Source organism: Epinephelus moara, chromosome 23 (genome assembly GCF_006386435.1).
Source record: "Epinephelus moara isolate mb chromosome 23, YSFRI_EMoa_1.0, whole genome shotgun sequence".
Taxonomy (NCBI): Eukaryota; Metazoa; Chordata; class Actinopteri; order Perciformes; family Serranidae; genus Epinephelus; species Epinephelus moara.
Genome location: NC_065528.1, coordinates 17,493,243 through 17,514,961, shown reverse-complemented (window position 1 = coordinate 17,514,961; position 21,719 = coordinate 17,493,243). Strand labels below are relative to the sequence as shown.

Sequence of the window (21,719 nt, the reverse complement as noted above, 5' to 3'; positions counted from 1 at the left end):
AGAACAGACGCACACAGAAATGACCATTGACCTCCTGTGGCCCGTTTTTCATTAAATCTTTATTATAAAAATATAAAACACAGAAATTAAGTCAAACATTTCTATAACCCCTACAAGGAAACCCCACACACACACACTTCAGGAATCAGTGTTTACACACAGACTGTACACAGCTTCCTTGATTGGATTTTTTTCTTTAAGGATCAAACTTGACCAAGTGTTTCTGTGTTAAGCAGACAGTATATTTACACAAACATGAACCACAGAAATAGTGACACAGAAACGCCACAGCTGGAGAAAAAGCCTCGTCAACATGTAGAAAGACAGAAAGGACGTTTTGTACAAAAAAAAATCCCTCGAAGGTCAGTTATTATTAACTTTTCTTCTAACCTCTTTAAAACAAAATCATCAGGACTTTCTGTGTGTTGCAAACTCAAGCCAAAGACTATACAGACGGAAATTTTGAGCAAGAAAAAATTAAAAATGAAAATGGATAGAGGGATGTTTTGTTGAAAGTACTTGTGCAAAATTAAACAGGGTAGATTAACATCACTTAAAATCATTTTATTGTAATTTTGTTAAACTTATCAGACCAAAATTGGCCTACTGTTGAGTGTCGGATATAATTCATAGCTGCCCTCCTCCCCTGATATGATCTGACTTTATTGTCAGGAAGTGGTCTAAATGCTGTTTTCACATGAATAAAACTGAGGGAAAACACATTTTTGTCATTTTGGAATGGAGCTGAATGAATAAAAAGAAAATTGCTTATTTGTTGCTGATAGACCAGAATTTCTGCACGCTTCCACGTCTGTCTGTTCAGCATGAAGCTACAGCCAAGAAGAGACGGTTAGCCTAGCTTAGCGTTAAGACTTTAAACTAAGCTAACTAGCTGCTGGCTGTTGCTTAATATTTAGCATAAAAAAGTGGTATCAATCTTCTCAGCTAGATTGTTCATAACTTTAAAACAATAGTTTGACATTTTGGAAAAAATGTTTATTGTTTTTTTGGCAGGAGCTAGCTAAAAAGACTGACACCACTCTCATGTCTGTACACTAAACTTGAACTAGAGCCAGCAGGCAATTAGCTTAGCTAGCATAAAGATTGGAAACATGAGGGGAACATTAAGTATTTCCAAAGTTTTCAAAAATTTGTATTGAGCACCTCCAAATCAATAATTAACAAGCTGTATGTCATTTGTTTAATTTGTTAATTCAGGAGCTGGTAGGTGTCTTTTTTTTAAAAGCCGGACAGAGCCAAGCTAGCTGTTTCCCCCTGCTTCTAGGCTAACGCTAACGTAGGCTAACAGTTTCGTATTTACTTTCTTGCTGATAGATAAGAATTTCGGCATCCTTCTCATGTCTATCTGTTAAAAGTGAAACTAGAGCCACAAGGTGCTTAGCTTAGCTTAGCGTTAAGAAAACTGAACTAACCGGCTGCCGGCTGTAGCTTCATATGTAGCATATAAGAGTGGTATATCTTCTCATCCATCTCGAAGCAAAAAAGCAAATTTCCCAAAATGTCAAACTACTCTTTTTTAAAACCACCAACTTGGTTAAAACCTCAGTGCATTAGCGATACAATATTCTTTAACTGTCAATGATGAGGGGGCTGTTACTTCCTCTGAAGCAAATCTGTGTCTGTTAATGGAATGGACTGAAGGTACAGCACTGGGAAAAAAAATAAGAAAAACCCTAGATGGGGAACAGGTGAAGAAGAATGAATTTAGTGACAATATTGTTACTTTCATTTTTTTATATATATATATATATATAATGTCCATTTGAAATAGTTAAATACAAAAAGATTGAATATACACTTACAAAATATCTCATTGTCTGAAACCTCTGCTTATACTTGACTTTCACTGGATTGGTGAAGAGTACCAGTCAGGGTAACTATGATCGAGCTAACAAACAATAGTACCATAAGTACATACCATAGGAGATGCTGGTCCTTCATTCTGGACGGTTGCACAGGCTGCGATGGTTGTCACAATGTAGTTTTGACCTGTTATATATTTTTTTCTTATTTTTCTTTGCAGATAATACCACATAGTTACTGTGTTATCCAATAAACATATAAATAAATGTATTACAGAGGTTTCAGCTGAGTTCATTTCTGTAGCTTATGTTATATACAGCAAAAAATAAAATATCACCATCTCTGCAAGAAGTCGGCCCTCCACAACGTTGGCACTGCGACAGATATTTTTAGCATTTCTCTGATATTCAACAGTGCGCAACAGAAAGGGCGTTGTTTGTGATATAACTGCAAAATGAGTTACATTGCAAACATTCAGGTAAGCAGAGATACTACCATCCATAAAGACACATGTTACAGTAAAAACTGTGAACATAATCGATGTATACTTCACTGTAAAACAATACCATTTTCAAAAGAAAAAATACTGAGGCCGAAATAAGAGGTATAACTTTAAGAGATCATACCTCACATTGGCACTCGATCTGTATTGTTGATGTCTAGAACTGCGTGAGTCTAATGCTAGCAAGTGCAGTTCGGTAGCAACAATGTAACAGCTTTACATCTTAAATTTACATAGTGATCATTGGCAATACTTTTTTCATTGATAGAAATTTGTCTGATACTTGACCTTTTGTTTTGAGAGTCCTTGTTTTTTTTTTGTGACGATAAACTGCCTCTATGCACAAAGAGAACATAATACTAGGTTAGCAATCAGCTAATTAACAAAAGTCGCTACTTGAGCAATGATACTTATTGATACTTTCAACTGTGTACAGGTCACTGTGGGTCTTGGAGATTAGTTCTTCAGTTCTGAAGATCAATAGAGGTTGATCAAGGTCTTACACTACTTATTGGCCTTATGAATGTCTGTCACCTTTTTAACACCACTGAACCCTGAAGAGACGGTTTGGTGCAAGGACTGTTTGATTCGTGGTTTGGGAAAATGTTCAACAGGGCGATCTGAACGACAACAAAAAAAGGTATTGTTTTCTATCAGAAGTGCTACGAAACAGGCACTGTAATGGATTTGTTCTTTTCTCTTTTTTGCCCCTTTAATGAGGCTGTCACCCAGGCCAGTGAGCTTTAAGAGTCCTGTAATACTCTAGAAGTGATAAGGATGGGACGGAGTCAGGGAGGCGGCAGTGGATTTCAGGCAGGGTGCGTTGGGGTTCAGGGGTCGGTGGCGTTGATGGTGGTTTTGTCGCGTGAGGTCATGCCCCGGTACCAGCTGCAGTAGCCCTCCTTCTGCTGGATGCAGGCGTAGTGCCGGGACTGGTAGCCGGGATAGCCGAAGTGGGACAGCATGTCCGTCCATAGGCACTCATTCTTTGAGGTCACGAAGCAGGGTAGGTAGTGGCAGGGTTTAATCTACAGAGACACAAGCGAAACTAAAGATGTAGCCATGAAGCATGAAATTGTGTACCAGCAACAAGTAGTGTAGACTCACTGTGTTTTTAGTTAAATTGTGTATCCTTTCACTGTGTTGCTATAATAATGTACCCTACTATATTCTAAAACTCAATCCCACCTTTACTTTTTTTTCTTGGTCTCTTTATAATTTAGTCACTTTCATTTGATCATACTCAAAATAATTTAATTTAAGTACACTCTGAAGTTACCTTTGAGATTTTAGATAATAGGTTTTGCTTGTTTTCCTTGCAAGAGTTAGATAAGAAGATTGACACTGGAAACAAGAAGGAAAACAGTAGGCCTTTCCAAAGTTTACAAAACTTAACATTTAGTACCACTAAATCCCCAATTAACAAGTTGTATCTTGTTTGTTTATCATGTTAATTTGTGAGCTGGGAGGTATCTTTTAAAAGCTGGATAGAGCCAAGTTAACTGTTTCCCCCTGCATACAAGCTAATGCTAACCTAAGGCAACAGTCTCCCATATGCTAGAAAACAAATAAGCATATTTCCCATACTTCCTGAAACTTAAAATAATTTAATTTAAATACACTTTTTAGTAAGGTTAACTTCGAAAAGAATAGTTTAGCATTTTGGGAAATAGGTTTATTGTTATGTTAGCAAGAGGCAATTGTTGGCAATTAGCTTAGCGAGCATAAAGATTGGAAACATAGGGGCAACAGTAGGTCTTTGCAAAGTTTACAAAAAATCACATTTAGCACCTCTAAATCACTAATAAGTTGTATCTTGTTTGTTTATCATGTTAATACATGAGCTGGTAAGGGTTCTTTTTAAAAAGCTTGATAGAGCCAAGCTAGCTACTTACAGGCTAATGCTAACATAAGCGAATGATCTCCTGGCTCTAGCTTGAAATTTAGCGTACAGATGTGAGAGTGGTATTAATCTATTCACCTAAATCTTGCCAACATCCAAAATGGACAATCCTTAAACTTTGCTTAACGTTGTATTAGGCTAGTTTTATTCTATTTTTTTGATGTTTCATTCGCAAGCTACTGGAGAGAGCCAAGCAAGCCGTTTCTCCTTGCTTACAGGCTAACGCTAACGTAAGATAACAGTCTCCTGGCTCAAGTGTTAGCATACAGACGCGGGAGTATTAGCCTCTTTGCCTAAATCATGACAAGAAAGCATATATGTATATATCCCAAAATGAAGGACATTTTCCCTCAAGGTTGCTTAACGGTGTACTGGGCTTTTTTTTTTGTTTGAAGTAAGCCATAATTGGCAGTAGCTTTCAACTTCAACGACAGTGAGTCTACAGTTAGAAGTTTGTGCAAGGTAGAATTAGCTTAATGATCCATTAACATGAAAAGATCTCACAATTGTACAAAAGAAATAAGCTTGGAAGAAAGGAAGTGAATATATGATTTGGTTGAAATATGAAAAGGTGAACATGCGCTTGTTGAAACATCTAAAACATGAATCCTTTGCTCTACAGCTTTTCAGGTTCTCCTTTCAGTCATTTGTTGCAGCAGATTAATAGATGAGGTGTAAAAAGGCAGCTTTTTAAATAACTAAGTGCAAAATCAGTAAGCGTACCCTGACATTCGTACACTTTGTGCTATGAAATGTTAAATGAATATCAGCCACATTCCTGAAGCAGTGATGAATTTGTAGTTTCGTAATGATCAATTAGGTTTTACCTTGTGCGTCACACCACCAGGTGTTCTCACAAAAAGCAGCTTTACGGATGAATATACAGCGTGAATTGACAGGAAGATTCACATAACTACTCAGAGAGGTGATGAACGGAAACGCTGTGTTTAGTGACAGCAAAACGGAGTCATCAGCTGCATGGAGCCGCACTTATCTGGATCTGAATGAGCCAGCAAATTCAATTAGCAAGTTAGAGGGCACACTTCCCATTTGGGGTGTTTTTGTTATTCAAGCCTAGAGAGTGTGTCCTCCACGGTTCAGAGATGTTCAGCATAACTTCCTGGTTTGAGTGGTTTTAATGTTGTGCGGAGAATAATTTTCTAACCGGTATGCCACGCTTCCTGCTCTCCAGTGCATTAAATCATCACTTGTGGAGGAATGCGGAGGACGGCGGAGTGCGTTTAATAAGTGTTATGATGTTTACGCCCGCCTGTGCTTACTGACTCTCAAACTGAAGTCTCAGTTGATCGATGGCCTTCTCTGGATGCCTCTGGGCTGCTGCCATGTACGCACTGAACACAGTTTACAGGCGCTGGCCTGCACTGGGAACAAATACGCCTCTCTGCTAATCCACTTATAGCGATAGGGGCCGATGGTGTTAGCAGATGTCCAGGACACTGCTGTACAGTAGGACATTTACGAGGCGGGTCAGCAGCTGCACAGCGGCAGGCTACATGTTTGAGTCACATAAAAACTGGGAATGGAGACTTGGGCTGGTTCCAGAGCTGTTATTTAATAACTCCCAGTGATAGTGGCAAAACTTGTTTTCTCTCTATTTCTGAATATCCATGATGTGTAGTAGTGGTTCATATTTCAGTCTCAATAACAACAACAACGACCATGTAACCGTGAAGCTCGTTTTAAGTGTAAATAAATGTGGAACAGTAGCATGAATGGGCCTGAATTGGTTTGACCCTGACTGTAATCATTAACAAGCGCTCTAGTGGACTTTATTTAAGCGGTCAACCCTTGGCAGTAGTTTATGTTACATTTTCGTTATGAAATGAGTTCTAGCTCCTCCTTCTCTTGTTCCTCCTCCTGCCTCCTCTTCCCTCAACCTTCTTGTCCTTGGTTGCTGGGTGCTGGTTTCCACTCACCCTGCAGTTGCAGCCCAGCTGGTAGCGATGGTTGATGCCTTTCTTCTGGGCCAACGAGAGGCGCTCCCACCGCTCGTTGAAGTTGCACAGCCCTGTGTAGACCTTGCCATCGTACACTCGACCTGAAGAAGAGAAGAATGGAGGCAAATGGTTAACATGAATCACAGTGATTGTTTAAATTAACTTCCGTGTAGGAAACCTCTACGTCATGTACAGAAAATGAAATGGTGCTGAGCAAACACTGTCTCAATTGGTTCGTTTTTAGCCAAATAAAAAAAGGGCCCACTTAAAAAACAATATTAGTTAAAATGCACCCTATATTTGGAATATCTTCACGACTATATCTCGCTGTCAGACAGCCCTTTGCGACTGCTACAGCTGTAATCTCAAAGTGTCAGACCCCACTGACAAAACTAGTAATTTTACTTTGCAGAACACAGGAGTTGGTCTACTGCTGCCTTGAGTTGTTAGTTTGCAAGATAAAGCAGAGAATACATTCCAAATATAGCGTAGGATTAGACTAATATTGATTTAAATCAAGATTTTTGTTGTTAGCGTAATGTCACAGTGATTTGGCCTGTAGGCTCTGCTTGCTTTTGAAAAACTATATTTTTAAGTGTCACTTGCAAACCTGATTCCAGAATTTCAGTTTGAACCAAAGTTGTGAATCAATCGCATCACATTGCATCAACCAGATTTCTAGTGTTTTCCAAAGCTAATAACTCCACTGGCCTTAGTCTCATTGGCAGTCACTTAATCTACTTGGCATCATATTGCTGGTATCTCATTTTGTCATTTATCTAATTTCCTAATCCTCCGCATGTAACATAGGATAATATAAACATACCACTTAAGCAATCCCACTTGTTTATCTATGGTAACACAATCTCACATGGTAAGCCCATATTAAACCAACACCCCTATTTCTGAATATCAGAAGGTCAGCAGACGTCTATTTTTAGAACCGGACCGTTTGCGGCTTACCGACTCCTGAGACAGGTGCACCGCGGCAGCCTGCGAGCACTCAGGAACATCATGATTTGTCACCATATGTCTCCTTCACCATGTTGTCACCACGCAGGAATTTGACAGCTCACAAATATGTGCTTCTTCGACCCCCCTGAACCTCCCGCTCGGCCTGCATCCCCGCACTGGGATTACTGGAGTCACTCACGGGCTTATTACATGGTGTTGAGTGTGTGACATGCTCCTCAAATACTAATCAGGGCCAGAGCACTCAAAGCTCGATCAAAGGAGAGCCAAGCCTGGTGCCTTTAAATTGCCTATAATGCAGTCTTGATCATATGCAGAAACTTATTATAGACGCCTTGAGAGCAGGGAAAGACGACAGTGACGTCACTCGCACCCCGGACTGGGTAAACATAGCTGACGCTGCCTGGCAACGCCAGCTCCTTCACTTGCACTGTGGGGTGCAGTTACAGTATTTACAGGTCGGGACTTAGCGACAGTTATATACGCCAAGCACCGCAGGGTCCAAAGTAAACTGCACCTCTGTTGGAAATAGCAACTCATAAAAGCTTCTGCTGGAAAACACCAGTCGCTTCCTGCTAGCTGTTAATTACAAGTTGCGAGAGAGAAAACTGCTTTCTGCTGTTTCTGGCCTGAGACGTGGAGGGAAATAAGTGCAAAAATTTATAAAAGGCCCCCTGCTTTGCCAGCTCGCACAGTGGCAAATGGTGAGTTATAAATAGTGGGAAAGTTTGTGTCACAGGACAAACGAGGGAGTCCTTGGGGAGGAGGGGAGTGAGGGAGTGCGACAGGCCAAACAAACTCGTAACGTTGCAGGCGAATACTCTGAAAGGCCTCTGAGAAGGAACAAGAATTAATAGGCAACTAAAATGTTTTCAGCATCTCTCTGGTTAAAACAGATTTTGGTTTAAAGGTTGTGAGACATAATTCCGTTAAGCTCAATAAAAGAGGCAAAAAAGTAAGGCCAAAATCTAAGCAGCAGAGGATGAGATATGCTGCCTTTTAGTATGGGTCAAGCTTCAAAAACACCAGATCCTACATGTCCCATAATGCTACTCTATAGCATCTTTTGTGAAACCCTTCCTGCCAATGTTGACCTTTGATTAATACAACAATGTCAGCTTACCTGTGATCAGGTACTGGTACTTGTTGATGTCAAACTTCACCCCGCACAAACTCTCTGAGGCATCTGTGTAAATGTGCTGCACATGCTGGACCTTGTCGAATCCTTTGTACATCTGCAAGAGAACAAGAAACAAAATTGGAGTTAAAACCTGGACAGAATGTGCAGCACTGTACCTTTCACCCCGGCGTTACAGTACACCCCTGACTCCACCTCTTCATATAAATAATCAGGAATGAAAACAGTACGCCAGCTTTATCAGATAACATTCCTTAAGGAATGCCTCTCGGGATAAGGAGTATTAGGTTCTGCCCTTAACTAAATCATAGATAACATGATTATGTTGTGTAATGTGCTTCGACTTTGATGCTGTTTTGGCAAGGGCACTGCTAAACCGTGGACCTCAGCTCCTTCTATTCATCCTGGGTATGCAGAGCCAACAGTCAGTGTTTGCCCTGAGAACTGTTGTGTTTTCTCCACTTTAATTTATTTGTCTGGGAACAACAGGAAATCCCTGTTTAGACGCGTCGCTCCCAGAAAAGCAGAACAAACTGTTACTTAAGCCTGAAACTGTGGAGGTTTGGGAGAGCCAGAGGCATTTGTCTCATAGGATTTGTTGAAATTTGGAGGGAATCGCATTCTATTATAGCCCACAAGGAAAACCACTGTCTGTGGTATAAACCAGCAGACTGTAATACAAATAAATAACCCAAGAGGTGCAAAGGTCACATTTAATTCCTGAGGATAATCCTTACAGTGATGATTTGTGTGCTTCACTAACAAGAGGCCACTTAATGCTTTTGTACAAACTGGGATTGTACTGATGCAGTGCATGACTCTGTTGAAATGTTTACACTCGGAGTGAGGAGTTTGGTTGAGCTGTAATGCCTGTAAGCCCGCTAATCCTCCGGCCTGGCTCCTGTCGGAGCAGCAGGCCGATGTCAGCATCTGTCAGAAATATGCAGTGTTATGTAAGAATATAGAGGAAGTGAAGAGCGGGCTTTCAGGCTGAGTACCCCGAACTGCTTTTCAGCTATCACACAGCGGCTGAGGGGGCGGAGAGACAGCCTTGTAGCTGCCACATCCAGTGTATGGCATTTTGTGTGCCTGCGCTTTTAAATAGGAGATCAAAGAATATTCTTACACGGGAGGAAAAACAGGTTTGTTTCTCATGGCGTTGTGGTTACAATCAGAATTCTGGATTATATACAGAGAAGAGAATTTGTCATGTGGGGTCACTGAGCATAACAATATGTTCACTCGCTATTCAAAAAGATTATCTATTTAAATGAGGGGCTATAATAAGAACCAAAACAAACAAAAGTCAGCTTAATAAATTGCAACCTATGCCATTTATTTCAGCAGATACAAGTTAACGGTTTAATAAGAAACATTCAGAGCATTAATACAGCAGCAAACCATTATTTGCTATGTAAAGATATAATGGAGTGATGACGTCCTGAGCAGAGAATAAAGTCATGCTACCTCTGTTTATGTGTAATCTGAGCTTCTCTGTGTTTTGTTGTAAAATGGTGCAGCCACACATGCATATTAATGCATGTGTGTATCCCACTGGCTTGCTTACCGCAGTAAAGTTGTTTGAATTGAATTGAATTGAATTGAATTGAATTTTGATGTCACTCATACGTTGGATACCACTGATATCTCGACGATGTTGTTGCAAAAGCGAAGTGCCCACCTTCAAGTTCCCCACTGGGTAGCACTGTTAGCTCTATCAGCACTGTTGCCGTTGTTTAGCACTGTTTATGGAGTTAGCACCATTAGCTGCTAGCCGCCAGCTTAGCCACCTCCATGTTGAGAACAATGTCCACATAACTCAGACACTGAATTTCATATAGAGCCTCTAGAAGTATTCTGCTGTTTTCAACATGCATGTTTACTCCTTCATTTCCTCTCCCTTTATCACAGCAAAATGAGCAGTTCAATTGTTTTCGAAATGCATTTACTCAGTTTCAGCTAGCTTGGGCTCGTCCAAAGTAAAAAACATATTCCTTTCTTTTTAACTACTTCGCTTTAGAGTTGTTTGTTGTTGTTAGCTTTGCTAAAGCTTATCTTAAAGACTGAAAGCATCATTAACATTAAGCAATGTTCTTGTTTGTGTAACGTTTCATTTCTTGAGCTTCAGAGGTGCTGGAAGGATTTTCCTAACTTTGCACACAGCCAGGCTAACTTTTTACCCCTTCTTACAGTCTTTATGCTAAGCTAGGCTAACTGTGCTAAGCTAGCCATATTGGCTCTAACTTCATGTTTAGCACACTGACTTGAAACTGGCGTCTACCCTAGGTAATTTTTGCCAAGAAATGGAGTAAGTGTGCTTCCCAAAATGTCTCACTATTCCTTTTAACGCAAAATTCAGAGCATATGAGTTGTCTCGACATGGTTCTTATCATTGAGGTGGCAGAGCTGGTGGCTAGCAGCTAATGCTGCTAACTCCATAAACGGCAGCTGAAAGGTGGGCGCTATGCTTCTGCAATAATGTGGTCCTGCTATCAGCAGTAACTAACATGCACATGTGGCTGGAGCAGCTTACCTCAACAAACCACAGAGAAGCTCAGATTACAACACACACAGAGGTAGCTCAGAGGTGACTTGATTCTCTGTTCAGGATGCCACTACTCCACTATATCTTTACATTTGAAGTAGTGTTTTGCTGCAGTATTAATGCTCTGGATGTAGCATGCAGAACCTTTTAAGCTGAAAGAGATCCAGTGTCTCACTCAGCAGCACTTTAGCAGAGGACTGACGCTCTCACCTTCATTTGCTTGACGGTGTAGCGCATTGTTCCAAAAGGTCCATCTCTCAGGAGCTTCTTGCCCACCACTTTAGCTCGGATCACTGTGAAGAGAGGGAGAGACGGGTCAATGACTTTGAATTGATCTGAACAAACTGTAACATTCCTCTAACATATAACCATGAGCTTTCCTATCCAATCCATCAAATAACACTGTGCCTCGGCCAGTAGGAGGCATTAGCAAACCCATTATGAATACCATTTCAGGATCGGTTGGCACCACAGTTAATCCGTTTATCCGATTTTCTGCATTGCTGCTGTTTGCCAGGGAAGGCCAATGGGAAAAAACACTACAGGGAGTTTTGAGTTTGATAGAGAAACTAGAGGGAAAGAGGCCTCATCCATGTGGCAAGGCTTCTCTCTCACTACTGGTGTCTAAAGGTAGAACTTGAAGCAGTCTCAGGAAAATTTTGTAGTTGTGTTATTCAGGTCAGAATTGGCAAAACGTGACTCCAGTAAGCTTCCTGTAGGTTACAAACACCACAGTCATACAAGGGGAAAAGGGTGCAGTGTGTGTCTCCTCTGTTTCCTTCTATATTGGGCTCAGGGCTTGAAAAAGATCTTATCTGTGTGCAGGACCCTCATGTAAACGTCTGCAAGGTGAAAATGCTCAGCGGTGACTTTGATTTGTTTGCTTTCACTCACGTTGGCGTAAGGGGGCTTATTGTGAAAGGCCAGGGAGCTGGGAGTGTAGAAATGAGTGATCATTTGAGCCGGTGAATAGAGTCTAACCAGAGCTGCGGGCCCTGCATAAGCAGTCAATCCTCTGTGAAGTTCACCTGCTGCCCACAGCCGACCGGCCGCAGACACAACTAACACAGGCCATGTTTGTTATCTTCTCCCGGTGGAATTTCCTTAACGCATTCTTCGGGGGCTCACATTCCCCAGAAAGGGAAAAAATGAGAAGCCTTTCATTCTTTTCTAAGGGAAAGAAATGAGGCATGTGGCATGTTCTGTTTGGTCTGTGTTTGTCTAGCTGTCCTACTTCCAGGCAAATGGGAATAGGCATAAAAATAAAACTCAAATAGGAAGCAGTTACTGCACGGCCACCCAAAAGTGGTAACCACAAACTTATTTTGGACATGAAGACCCCGGTTTGAACCAAGAGTTTATTTAAACAACCTCAAAAACTTTATTTTGAGCCAGTATTAACAAATCAAATGAATGTGACCATCCAGCAGCTCACCAATAGGAATACAGTGTTCTCCATTTAGTTCATTTAACTTAAATTGGTGTGTTGGAAAAATAGTTCCTTCCTATTCGACCATGTCAAAAGGACAAATGGGGTTCAGATGAGGTGTGGTGATCGAATGAGATGGCGAAGTGAGCATTCTTACAAACTTACAGTGACAATGCTAACATGCCGATGTTTAGCAGGCATTTTTTACTATGGTCACCATCTTAGTTTTGAGTATTAGCATGCAAACACAAGCTAATTTAAACCAAACAAATAAACAGCTGAGGATGAGTGTCGGACAAAGTGGAATTTTGACCTGATGACTGTGGTAGAAGTCAGAAGATCGCGAGAGTTATTACAGTTCTTCCCTTGGAGACCACGAATGTCTGAATAAAATTTCTTGGCAATCTGTCAAAGAGTTGCTGATACATATTAATGTAATTGCGAGAAAAAATGTTGGCATTGTACATTTCTGTAAACATTACATTTGTAGGTTATTATGTAGGGGATATGTTGAAACTTTACGTTTCAGTAATGCTTTGGTGAATGTGTGGTTAGGTTTAGGCACTAAAAGTACTCAGTTATGGTGAGGAAAAGATCATTTAACCCCAATTTTGATGGCATTATCCAGGCAGGAAACACAGCGATGTCTTGGTAAAAACAACTGCTTTTCGTGGCACTATCCCTGGTGGAAAAACAGTGATGGGTCACTAAAAAATACCCACATTTGTTGGCTAAAAACCCGCTGGAAATGCAGCAACCAGTTTTGTAAGTTGCTAGTGTCGAACAGTCGTCTGCATCTAGGCAAGCGTTTCTCCTACGTGTCATGCCATCCACCATCCCCTCCAACTCCCAGTAAGGAAGTCAGCTCATAAATTACATCACATTTGTATGCTTCATATGAAACAGAAAAATGTAACGTATATGGGGGTATGCAGAAAGATACAAAGCCAACATTGTCTTCTGCTGACTGGGCTAGGATTTATTCAGCTGAAAACGGCAAACAGTGCTTCAGAATATCAACTATGCAGCTCTACAAACCTGCAAAATGCAAAAATCTTTCAAACTGCATATGATGCAACACCGTCTGTTCAGCAGAACATGTAGGTGATTGTTAGAACTCACTGACTCCAACCCCCTGCCCGCCTGCCGCTGTCTGACCTTTCACAATAACTCGCCGCAGAACATTTGATCCATTAATCTGTCAACTCTTTTAATATGAACCAAGAGCGCTACTGCATGACGGACCTCTGCTAAATGTTCCCAAATGCAGTTTGACAGACGTTTGCCTCTGCAATTACAGAGGAAGCAGTGCACAATTACAGAGGAATGTGCAGATATAACAGGACACTCTTGCCTCCGTTAAACACACTGCTGCCGTTATGTTCAAAAGTCACCCCAAAACCTACTTTCCTCCTCTGCCCTGACCTCGAAACCAACCCTCAGGAGAAACAAGTGTCCGTGTTTGAAGGGCCACGGGTCAGCTGATTTCACCCAAGTACACCCAGATAGGTCCCCTCTTGTTGGACGGCAGCCACTAATTGGCCGGTGATGGTGCCATCACTCAGAGGAATGTGTGAAGGGCCTCAGCTGCTCCAGAGACAGAGGATTTGTGTCATTCCCCTGCAGTGACCCCTTCACCTCCTCTCAATTCAGCAGTTATATTTACGTACGACTGCAGGGCTGCCTTCTCACGTCAACGAGTTTATTTAACCCAGTTTCATAATGCGATCTCACATCACCTTATTTCAACTGGCAACTATCGACATACTGTGAAGATTCAAGTTTCAACCCTTCATCACTTTAACTACCTCTACATGTACATAAGTCTGTACTTTATAAGGATTGGTTTGCAAAAGCATCATTCTCATCACGCAAAGTACAGCGCTAACAAAGCAGCGGGTGGTCATGGCGAGCTGTCATGCTGCACAGATCTATAAAAATAAACTCAGCAAAGGAGTGATTGACCAACACTTAAAGGAAACGGTACATAGTTGCTTGTGAGCAGAACATAGGTGGCGCCAACAACTATACTATTTGAACCTGGTCGGTAACGTTACATAAAAACATTACAGGTGGATGATAGCTGTGAAAAGAAAGAACTGGACAGTTGGCTCAGACGATCGTATTTGCAGTGCTCATTTCATTTCAGGTGCGTAATGTTAGCTAACAAATGAATCGTAATTAACCAACACAAAAGTGATCATTTTCTTTAAAATGAAGATTTGACATGTTAATGTTTTGAGTCAAGTTGGTAGCAGACATGTTTAGCCAGCTAATGTTGTTAGAAAGCTGTCCAACATTTATTAATGTAATGGCTTGCGTAAATAAAGTAATAACGTTAGCATGCACAAACTAGCCAGCCAAGATTCGGGATGCTATTATAGATAAAGACAATGCAAATTTTCACTTTACAGAAAATGATCACTCTTGTGAACGTTAGTTATTACACGATCGTCTGATCCTAGTGTTTGGTTCTTCCTTTTCACAGCAATCATCCACCTGTATTTTCTTGTCTAACGTCATCACCCAGGTTCAGATAGTATCGTCGTTGGCACTGCCTGTGTTTTGCACACCAGCAACTAGTCTGTGACATCACCTCGGTGGTTGTAGCAGAACAAAATGCAGCTGAAGTGCTCGTATTTGCAATCTTACTTGGTTGAATTTATTCAGATACTTTGAATCTTAAAATCAAATTAAAATATGAATACCTCTTTCTATTTGTGTAATGAATATTAGAAAGGTTAATAATCCAGTAGGTAAGTTGAAATATCTATCAGCTTCTCTATCCTGTGATGTAAGAGTCTCTCTGCCTCTTACTTTGCTAAACATGAGGAATTACAGGCCAGTGCCGTGACGCACAAGTATTCATCTTCTGCAGAGGATCTGACATACATTTTCAAGAGTGGGAGGCTTTTCATGATAAGAGAGGTAACCAGGGTCTGGCAAAAAAAGGAAAAAAAGAAGAAGAAGTGAATCCATTTTTCACCCAGTATCTCTTGCCTGAAGCAGGGGATTACACAAGCGTGAATGCAAATGCTAAATCTTAAGGTGAGCATGTAATTTAGTTAAACATTTATTTCAGCCTACGTACAATGTGGCAAACTGCAGGCATGACAAGAATAAGGTTACTCATTCGTGTGTGTGTGTGTGTGTGAGAGTGAGTGAGTGAGTGAGTGAGTGAGTGAGTGAGAGGGAGAGAAAGAAAGCGAGGCACAGGGCGAGTGACGGTGATTTTAGTATGCAGAAAGTGGTCCAAGTTTGAGGAGGCGAGTGGGAGGAAGAGGAATTCTCAAGACGACACACTACCACGCTCAAAAATAAACACTGAAACTGAATCCGCTGAAACACTGGAGCAGAACGGCTGCAACGTGCACTTACTGGTTGGCAAAATGGAAAAGGAAGGAAGCAGGACTTTTTATCACTGCCTCTGATTCCTGATGACTTCTAGTTTCCAACAATGGTTCTGTCCAATTGAGCCATTGGAATTTCTAAGCAACTAGTCATTTAAATCTAAATGTGATGCTAGCTGATCTAAGTTGTCCAAGCTAAAACTGGTGTCTTAAAGCTGGGGTAGGCAGTTTGATTTTGGCATCATGTGGCAAAAATCTCACAGTAAACTTTGAGCATATTGCAATTCAAGTGGTCCGAGAGAAAACCTGACCTCTGTATCTCAGTTTGGCTCTGTTTGCAGCCTATAGAAAATCTAGCTAGTGACGGGAGACTTTGGCCAATCACAGCTGTCAGGCAGTCAGCTCGTGAACTGCAGTCAATCCAGGCAGCGCTGATCAAATATGAATCAAGATTCTGTTACTGCACTGCCTGTTCCTCACCTCAGATGTTTTCAGAAACATATTTTAGTATACTGTTTAGCTGTTAAATGAGAATGTTTGGGACCCAGCCGCCAAAACGAGGCACCTCCCACCTGCCAGGGCAAACTTTCTCAAACTGGTTGCACTTGTGATTCTTGCAAATGCACTTAGGAGCACTAGAGGAGCATGATGTTTTTGTCATTTGCCTCATGTACTACAGTCAGGATATAGTGACAGTTAAAAAAGTTGGTCATATTTTCTAAAAAGGTTGCCGACTGTAGCTTAAAGGAAGCTTTGCCGCGATATTTAACAGAAATTCTTTTCTGTCTCCAGATTAGTAAGTATCTTTGAGTGCACTGAAAAAGAGTGTCACTGCCAGCACCTGAATTCTTGTCAGCTGGCCTGTCGTTATCTGGGCATGCTCGCTACCTTGGTACCTGCTTTTCATATCTTTCTCTTTTTATCTTTGTCATTCACTGACTTGCCGTGTCTCTTTCTCGCTGGCTGCCTCTCAACCTTGCAACAATCGTTGCAAGGTTGATAAAGGTCAAATTGCTCAAAGCTCCCTTTACAGCAAGTGCAACTGGAGGAGAATAAATCATTACTATGTGGTGCAATAGTTGTTGTATCATGAGTGTGTGCTGGGCTGATGTCCATCGCCCCTGTGCTGGCCTCCTGTTTAAAAGAGCATCACCAGAGAAGGGAGGGACGAACTGGACATTTGATACTAATAGCTCATAGGACGAACATCCCAGGCTTGTACGGAATCCAGAACCTTTGACATCTCGTCGTATTTTAGCTCACTTTTGGGAAAACTACGGGTATCTGATTCAAGCTTACATAATAACATAACAGGAGTCCTGGCTTCGCTCAGGTTATCATCTGTCACCTGTTGACCTGCACGATGAGGAGGAGGGTTGAGCGGCTGATGGAGGGAGTAGTGATTTAACTACTCATTAGTAGAAGAAGGGTGTATTGGTACCAGGAGAGCCCCGTCACAAAGCCCCAGGCCATGCATCACTCTAAACCTGCTATGCTGCACAAAGCTGCTCTATACTGCACAAAATACCCACAGCAGGGCGGGATCAGTTTCTCTCAATGGCCTGATCCTCAACCCCAAATCGAGCATAAACACATATCACGCTAATCCTCAGCAACTGACCTGGTTCGCGGTGCAAGCATGTAAAGGTTTGCTCTGTCACCCCGAGCGCTTGGGAACTAGCGTCCTTACGGAGCGATATTAAATCTCAGGGTCAGAGTTTACTGCCGGGCCTCTAATCTTGCTTTCAGAGGGCTTTGGAAAAACAAGCGCTGCTCATTTCCCCCTGTGAATGGGCTGCTTTAAACCAGCTGCCTAATAGCAGCCAACTAGGTCTCGGCACAAGAAAGCAGCCAGGTCATTGCCTGGTGCCCAGGTATGTTAGCAGGGAAAACTGACAGGATGAAAACTCGGCCAAATGGACTGTAGTAGACGTCTCTGAACATAAAAGGGCATTTTATGGGAACGGATTCAAACAGGAGGCAAGAAAATTACTTCAAATGTATTCCAGGTCTCTCTTTGACATACCACCATCAAAATGAAGGGAACGAGCTCTTGGAGCACCTTCACGCTCTGAAATATTTCAATTCAAATGTGTCAAATGAAGAGAGACAGACTCCAATAACCCAATTTCCAACCCTTTAACCTAATTGTGATTCATCCAGTGGAGTGCCTGCGGGTGATTATGGGTCGAGGCCAAGAAAACAAGAGCTTTGAACTCAACTACAGGTCTTAAATTGGGAAGATTCAGGCCTGTCGCCTTTGATGTAGATGGTGAGAATTACAGGGTTTCTCCCTCGCTGCATTAGCATTTCAACCCCATGCCATTTGTTTTCCACATCTGTGTGTTTAAGCGGGGCTTGGTGACGCAAGCAGAAGAACAGGTTTTAGTTTAAAGGGATAGAAATAGATGGTTAGGACATGAATGAATCTTGATTGGAGGATCACATTAAATTGTGTTTACATTATACCTTTAAACTGATGTGTTGATTTGCTTAAACATTATTCTGGATATATGCATTTTAATCATAACATGGAAAAATGACAATAGAAGCTAAGGTGGATCACTTTATACTATTCAGGCAAAGTCTGGACTGTTCATTCCAATTAAGGAAGTCCTGGAAAAGTAAATTTGACCAAGATTAACGAACGTTACAAGCTGTGACCTTGGCATCCAACCGGTGTTTCAGAAGTGTTTCCCTCCGAGGGCCAAGGTGCAAGAGGGGCCACGAGCATTCAAAGCACACCTCGGGCTAAGCCGGGACCTTGAAAATGGGATTTGCGAGGCTCACTGCTGATCACTGCGCCCATTGAAGTCAGTCCCAGATTCTACACTGGCAAGGCTCAGCGGTTGCCAGCACCATGAGCTATCTGAAGATCTGAAGGACTGTGAAAGGCATCGCATGAGTGTTTGTGGAGGCGGCATTTTCACTCGCTCCAACCGGGTCACTTGGCTGAAGAAGCTCCCGCAGGCCTGGTGATCAGGGTTTACCAAAGAGCAGGAGACATAGAGTGACTAGTTTGGCTCCTGAGGTTGCAAGATCTGTCCTACTTCACTGGACTTGTGTCATAAAGGTGGGGTCCTCAGAATGCTAGTAGGCTAAACCTGCACCTCCTTCCCTTGAACACTCTACAGAGGATTCACCAAAGCATCATTGTGAGCTCCCGCCCACGTCAGAACTAAAAGAAGTGACTTACGCCTACATAAAATACACTGCTTGTGTCCGCTGAATTTGGCCAAAGAAGCCTTATTTTCTTGGCTGCATTTGGAGGAGCCGTTGGAGGAGGAAAACCTTGTAGTGCAGTGATGATGTACAGGGTAGAAGAAATAGGACACGGCTAATGAAACTGCATATTAAAGGCATGGCATGGCCTTTATGTGAAGTCTTTCTTGCTGCCATAGGAGATCAGTTAAGTAGAAACAGGCAGTTTTGCATCATGGGAAGAACGACTGTTCAAAATATGTTGTATCTTTGGTTATGAAGGATTTTTATTTTGAGGTCATAATTAAAGGAGTAGTTCAACAGTTTGGGGAAAATGCCTTTTTGTTTCTTTCCGAGAGTTCAATGAGCATGCAGCCAGTTAGCTTAGCTTAGCATAAAGACTGGAACCAAGGGAAACTGCTAGCCTGGCTCTGCCCAAAGTACAAAATCCATCTAGCAGCACCTCCAAAGCTCACTAATTAACATGTATTATCTTGTTTGTTAACTTTGTGCTAAAGTGTTAAAGCTAGTTTATGTAGGCTATCTTAGCTCAAGCTTTATATTTATGTTACCTGACATGAAAGTGGTACCAATTTTCTCTTGCCGATGAAAGCAATTTAGCATTCTTCCACAATCCTACATGGTATATGAACTGAGTTTGTCATCAGTAGGTGGAGGGGATGGTGGATAGTGATAGTGTGGCATCTAGGTGAGACGCTTGCCAATCTCTAGACCACTGTTCGGACCAACAAACGACAAAACCAGCCGTTTTTTAGCAAGTCGTTGCTGTGTCTTCAGACTGCTTTCTAGCCACCGAATGCGGATATTTTTTAGCAACCCGTCACTGTGTTTCCACTGCAGATAGTGCCACGAAAAGTGACCAAGACATTATTGTGTTTCCTGCCAACAGGTATTAATATTTTAAGCCAAAACATGATCTTTTCCTAACCATGACTAAGTGGTTTTGGTGCAGTGGTTACAAAGTATCTATGCATATTAGCGTACAAATGTAACGTATCCATGGTTTGCAGAAGTGTACAACATTTATTCTTGCGAATGGGTTGATTCCCCTTGATGACACAATTGTACCTTAAAGGATAAGGAATGAAATATAGGCATAAAATTGCTATAAAAAACACTTAATGGGAGTGTGAAGGTGAATTTAATGTTAAAAATAGAGTCTACTTTCTTTCACTGTGTTGTTAGAGCATCAATAAGAAATCTGTAGTCTATGATTACCACCTCTACTGGTGACCAGTAGTAATTGCAGCATCATGAACAGTGACGTCTGAGTGTGTGTTTGTCTATGTGTGTGTACAGGGGTGTTGCTGCAGAATGTAGGACTTCCCTTGTAGCGTGTCAGTTGACACTAGGCGAACACATGGGCTACACACATGGCTGCTGTGTGGGTGTGTGTGTGGGTGTGTGTGTGTGCTCAGTTAGGACTGAGAGATTATTGTTTGATTATGTGTCAGGGTTTTAGAGAGCCTCATGACGGTTTCGCATTTTTGGGTCAAATGATAGTGAAGCAAAATGTCAGCTGCTCTCAAAAAGTGACAGGTCGTCAGTCAAATAAACTCCTTCCTTCCCCACTAGAAATCAGCTGCCATCCTGCCCCATAGACACATTTCAGCCCCCCAAAACCGCCTGCAACTCCCAACCCAAAAACACCCTCTCACCCTACGGGGCAGATCAGATAATCCTAGAGTCTTTACCAGTGTTATCTAAAAACAGAGGCCAGGTTGGACCGGCGCTCCGGGCTAAGCCACATCCCAAGTTCATATTATTCAAGGGGAGTCAGTGAAAGCATAACCAGGCAGTAAAACAAGCTATAAACCCCCCCACTCATCTGCTGTTTGTGTACCAGAGGCCGGGCATATCTGAGTTACAACCCAGCGGACAGAGAAATACCACAGAGTGCAGATAAATAAGCATTATGTGAAACATCTAAGCTGACTGTGGAGCTTTAAATCACTGCTCATACTTCACCTTTGAGCCACACAAACATGCCTGTAGCTTCAAAAAATATGATAAAACCAAAACTTCAGCGATGTGGGGATGAAGAGCATGGAGATGTTAGGGAATCCCTGACTTTAAGAAGCATCACTGGTGTCCTTTGCTGACCAGAAACTACATTATATTACAATATATCTGGATTAAATAGATTAAATAAAACACTTTGCGGTGCTGGAGAGAGCCATAATACATTATAATAGTTTTCTCATAATAGTAGTTCTGGTGTCAACACTCGAGTCAAACTGAAAATAAGTTTACAACTTAGTGAGTTAACAGTTTGTTGAAGAGAGATTTAACTGACGCACATCCATTAAACTGATCGCAGGTCAGTCCTCCCTGCTGTACTGACTGACAGGTCACTTGTATCTCAACATCTGCCCTCAGTAAAATGAAAGAAACGCTTATTTCCAGCAGTAAAACAGTCGGTACAATCCGTTACTTACCTATGTCGGAGTTGCAGAAGGCGTCCTGCGGGTGCGTCAGAGCGCACGAGCAGCCCTCCGTCAGCTGGTTAACCTGCAGGCTGCTGAAGATAAACAGCAGGCTGATCAGGTGCTGGTACACTGACTGCATGTCTCCAAACTTTTTCCACTCCTCTCTGCTGCTGCTGTTGGATTAAAGGGTATGGAGTCCGGCCGGATCCGCTGTGGAGTAACAGGCTGTGTGTGTGTGTAATGTCCAAGTCTCTCTCTCTGCGCTGCTCTGCTGTGCGCTGCTTGTTGTTGCTTCTCGCCTCGCTTGAGCGTTTCCCCCTGACTCCCGGAGAGGCGCACAGCCGTACATATAGCGCGCCGGAGACGCGTTCACGCCCCCTTTCCACCTCTGCAGCTCGCGGGCGGGGCGGCCAATCAGCGGCCGGTGATGCCATTAGGAAGCACAGA

General features: G+C 42.1%; 2 protein-coding genes across 2 annotated transcripts in view; one reads left to right on the top strand and one right to left on the bottom strand.

The window, feature by feature from the left end:
- The window catches only part of LOC126385260 (synapsin-3-like), a 135,951-nt gene that overhangs the window by 46,689 nt on the left and 67,543 nt on the right, over positions 1-21,719 (top strand). The window lies entirely within an intron of this gene.
- Positions 40-21,611, bottom strand: LOC126385083 (metalloproteinase inhibitor 3). The gene is made up of 5 exons (XM_050036608.1): positions 21,282-21,611; positions 11,053-11,135; positions 8,283-8,394; positions 6,167-6,288; positions 40-3,354 (listed from the first exon to the last, which is right to left on the bottom strand). The coding sequence occupies exons 1-5, from the start codon at positions 21,409-21,411 to the stop codon at positions 3,157-3,159; spliced, it is 645 nt and encodes a 214-aa protein (XP_049892565.1). The 5' UTR covers positions 21,412-21,611; the 3' UTR covers positions 40-3,156.

What these genes read in the sequence shown, in the direction of transcription:
- LOC126385083 (XM_050036608.1), bottom strand. Translation starts at nt 21,411, where the DNA reads ATGCAGTCAGTGTACCAGCACCTGATCAGCCTGCTGTTTATCTTCAGC. An exon ending in GTACCAGTACCTGATCACAG is followed by an intron (nt 6,289 to 8,282) that starts GTAAGCTGACAT and finishes TCTCTTCTTCAG; the next exon opens with GTCGAGTGTACGATGGCAAG. An exon ending in AGCTGGGCTGCAACTGCAGG is followed by an intron (nt 3,355 to 6,166) that starts GTGAGTGGAAAC and finishes GTGTCTCTGTAG; the next exon opens with ATTAAACCCTGCCACTACCT.